Source organism: Octopus bimaculoides, chromosome 13 (assembly GCF_001194135.2).
Source record: "Octopus bimaculoides isolate UCB-OBI-ISO-001 chromosome 13, ASM119413v2, whole genome shotgun sequence".
Taxonomy (NCBI): Eukaryota; Metazoa; Mollusca; class Cephalopoda; order Octopoda; family Octopodidae; genus Octopus; species Octopus bimaculoides.
In genome coordinates, this window is record NC_068993.1 from 55,534,151 (window position 1) to 55,538,375 (window position 4,225).

At 38.9% G+C, this 4,225-nt stretch overlaps 1 protein-coding gene across 6 annotated transcripts in view; it reads left to right on the forward strand.

Annotated features, from left to right (window-relative positions):
• LOC106881566 (mesoderm induction early response protein 3) overlaps positions 1-4,225 on the forward strand; it is a 42,463-nt gene that overhangs the window by 24,221 nt on the left and 14,017 nt on the right. For 4 of the 6 annotated variants that reach the window (XM_052972499.1, XM_052972495.1, XM_052972498.1 and 1 more), the window contains 3 exons: positions 1,178-1,257; positions 2,645-2,713; positions 3,663-3,732. In XM_052972499.1, coding sequence (XP_052828459.1) covers positions 1,178-1,257; positions 2,645-2,713; positions 3,663-3,732 — 219 coding nt within the window. Of the gene's footprint in view, positions 1-1,177; positions 1,258-2,644; positions 2,715-3,662; positions 3,733-4,225 lie in introns of all 6 variants that reach the window. The other 2 variants (XM_052972496.1, XM_014932021.2) reach the window with 1 other exon arrangement.

The following is a 4,225-nucleotide window of genomic DNA, read 5'->3' on the forward strand; positions in this document are numbered from 1 at the left end:
TTCCATTTACCAAATCCACTCACATGGCTTTGGTCGGGCCGAGGCTATAGTAGACACTTGCCCAAGGTGCCACACAGTGGGACTTTTTTTAATTAAAAAAATTTTTTTTTAATTAAATTTATCATTTTAATTATTTAAGGCAGCAAGCTGATAGAATCATTCTCATGTTGCACAAAGTACTTGGCAGCATTTCTTTTGGCTCTATACATTCTGAGGTTAATTTTGCCTTTCATCCTTTTGGGGGTCTATAAAATCAGTACCAGTCGAACACTGGAATTGATATCATCGACCTCCCTCCCTCCCTTAGAATTGCCAAATGAAGGCATGCGACTTGGTTCGATTCCCAGCAGGACATTGTGTCCTTGAGTGAAACACTTTCACATTGCTCCACTCCACTCAGCTAGCAAAAATGGAATGAATCATCACTATCATCGCCGTTTAATATCCACTTTCCATGTTGGCATGGGTTGGATGGTTTGACTGAGGACTGGCAAGCAAGGAGGCTGCACCAGGCTCCAATCTAATCTGGCAAGGTTTCTACAGCTGGATGCCCTTCCTACTGCCAGCCACTCCAAGAGTGTAGTGGGTGCTTTTTACGTGCCACTAACATTGGAGCCAGTCAGGTGGTACTGGCATGTGCCTGTATTTCAAAGGGCCATCCTTGTCACGTTCTGTGTCACACTAAATCTGCTTGGAGTCTACTTTAAGGCTGTGCATATCTGTGGAGTGCTCAGCCACATGCACGTTAATTCTGCTATAACCCCAGGCCAACCAATACCTTGTGAGTGGATATGGTAGGTGGAAACTAAAAGAAGCCTGTCGTGTGTGTATATGTTGTTATATCTATGTTACTTGGAAACAGGTAAGGATTGATGACAGGAAAAGCATCTGTCCAAAGAAAAGTGGGCATTATAAAACAACAACGATGATGATGATAGCAGTTAGCAAACAGATATTATTATATATCATGTATTAGCAACTAGCAGATGGCTGGTGTTTCATCTATTAAATATTGACAGCCAGCAAGCAAACAGCGTTGCTGTTGTTATATTATTTATTATTTATTAACTGCTAGCAGACAGGCAGTGTTGTTGTGATGGGGTGTTGTTATATATTTACAGCTAGCAGACAGATATGTGGTGTTATTATGACGATGTTATTTATTATATATTAACAGCTAACAGTCAGACGGGCAGCGAAGATGATGACCCAGATGATTATGATTACCAACCAGAAAATGAAGAAGATTGGAAAAAGGTAAATATTCTTCAAGTTTTGGTCGTTCTGCCATTGGAGTGTCAGAAACAGATTTGTATTGTGTATAGTGCGGTTCAAATTCCATGAAGGCTGACTTTGCTGTTCATCCTTCTAATTGTGTACTAAAGACAACTATATCATATTCGGTTACAAACTTATGCTAATGTGACATCTTTTCTTTGTATGTGCTTTGTTAGATAAGATTCTTTGTTTAGACTAGTGGACCACTGATTATATGATCAATGGTTCAAATCTGAAGCCAATATTTTTTTTAACCAGTCAGGCAAGCTGCTTCATCTTGCTTGGCTGGTTAAAAATTAGTTCTATACCTACTTCAACAAATTAGTTGCATTGTTGATAGAAAGATCATTGTTAATCGGCTGTGTGTTTAATTATTAAATTGTCCCATTGTACAATTCCTCGGGAATTTGTAGTAGGTATAAGGCTAGTGATGAGAGGGAATTTACTGTAGTTTATCAGTATGTTGTTGAGAATGGTAAGACATTTTGCCCAAGATGTCATGCAATAGAATCAGAACCACAACCTCATGATTGCAAAACAAACTTCTTGACCACTCACTTATTCCATAATACCCTCAAGAGTTTCAGACCCGACTTCTCTGATGTTCTCCTTCAGTTGCACCAGGGTCTGCAGTTTCATCATAAACCCTCTCTTTCAGGTATCCATGACTGAGACCTTTTTGCGCCCAGCCATTCAAAGTAGACCTCACATGTGTTTCCAGCAAGATGAGGTAACTGCTCATACCACAAAGAGAAACAATGCAGTTGCTACGGCAGTGCTTTGGAGAGAGAATAATCTCCTGCTACGACAATGTCAGCTGGCCCTCACGTTGCCCAGACTTGACTAGCACGGAGTTTTTCTTGTGGGGATACCTGAAAGAGAGGGTTTATGTCAGCAAACCGGAGACACTGGTGCAACTGAAGAACGTCAATAGAGAAATCAGAGAAGTGGGGCCTGAAACTCTTGAGGGTGTTATGGTGCAAGTTTTGGAAAGATGAGGGGGCTTTAAACCGATCAGGATATGGGAAAAGTAGAGATATTAAACGGTGATGAGATGGAAGCTATTGAGATTTCAACCCTTTTGTTACCATATATAATCCTGAAATTTACTCTTTGTTTCGGTTAATTTTGAAAATAATTAAGAATTTATAAAAATAACTCTGTTCTTATTAAGCTGTTGTTTTAGAATATAAAGGGACATGAAATTATTACAGGTTTTTAATTTAGCTCACTTTGCAACAGGGAATTGGTGTTTTGGTCAGGTTGGTATCAAAAAGTTTAAACAATGGGAAGATGAAGGCTGTGGAGGTTTTAAACATCATCATCTTCATGGTATTCTGAAAATCTTTTACCTTACCTCTTTCAGGTTATTCAAGTTGGTCACGACTATCAGGCTCAAGTACCTGAAGGACTTAGTTCGTATGGTGATGCACCAGGTAAGTTACTTAGCAAACCACCACCATTCCATATTGTTAGACAACTTGCATTGTTGGTAGGATGGTGTGAGAGGAAGAAAACACCAGGATTTCCTTTTGCTGTGTCATCCAGTGTCAAGAACTTCGAGCAAGTTCTCTGTTAGCCCACTTCACAAACTAGGTTCAACAACTGACTATAGCCATAACTTGGAAATGGGGAACAGTACTCAAGGTAAGCTCTATGCAGGGTGTTCGACTATCAAAAAGACAATAGTTGAGTTTAGGGTATAAATTAATTTCACTGTGCTTTCTAAAAATCTGGGAATCTCAACAGTGGAAAGTATATAATAATTAAAAAGTATTCGTATAGATGTACACGTGGAGCTCTAGTGTAATGTAATGAATAAGATTATTCTGCAGAACATTTTATGGGCATTAAATACTTGGCCACAATAGGGACCACAAACAGGATTTTCATTGCTGCTGTCTGAGTGTCATAACTAATTAACTACTGGCATTCTGTCAGTTATGACAAACAAGGGTTCCAGTTGATTTGATCAATGGAACAGCCTGCTCATGAAATTAATGTGCAGGTGGCTGAGCACTCCACAGACATGTGTAACCTTAACATAGTTCTCAGGGAGATTCAGTGTGACATCGTTGGCCCTTTGAATTACAGGCAGAACTCATTTTTGCCAGTTGAGTGGACTGGAGCAGCGTGAAATAAAGTGTCTTGTTCAAGGACACAACATGCCACCAGGAGTCAAACTCGTGACCTTACAATTGTGGGCCAAGTACCCCGACCACTAAGCTATGCACCTGGGTTTCATGCATGTCTATGATAATAAATTACTACCATGTTTGCAGAAGATAGTGGAACCCCTGCAGTATATGTTGAATTTTTTTCTTTTTTTTTTTTATCCTTATCTACTGATAAAAGGGTTTGTAACAATGTATGTCCTAATTTTTGGTTTATTCACAGCATATGAAAATGAGGACCGATTATTATGGGACCCCAGCAAGTTAGAAGATAGTGAAGGTCAGTCAGCTTTCCATTTATCACAGCACTGTGTGTGTTCAGAAGTATTTAGGTGACAGCTTTACTCTAATAGATATAGTACTAAAAATACAAGTGTGCATTTGAGTTCTTCTTTTCCATTTATTTTCATGACTAACTGCTCAATACTGCTCTTAGTTATGTGTTACCTGGGATTGCTAGTAATTTGACTGCTTTTAATATAATTTTATGTGGCAATCAGATTGTATCATTCATATATATATGTATCAGTAAAGAAAAAAAATTTTTTGATATTTCAATAAACCCTTGGGAAATTTTGAATAGTTGAAATTGATTATTATTCAATTTCTGCTAAGATTAAGTTACTGCTAGTATGGATGTAATCTTCTATGCCATCTCCCTCCAAATAAATATGTGGCATTGTACGGTGGGGGGGGGGTCTCTGAAAGGGGTCTCAGGGAGTAGTGGCCCTGCCTTCCTGAGCTAGTTTTTCGCCACGTTTCTTAAAACTTGT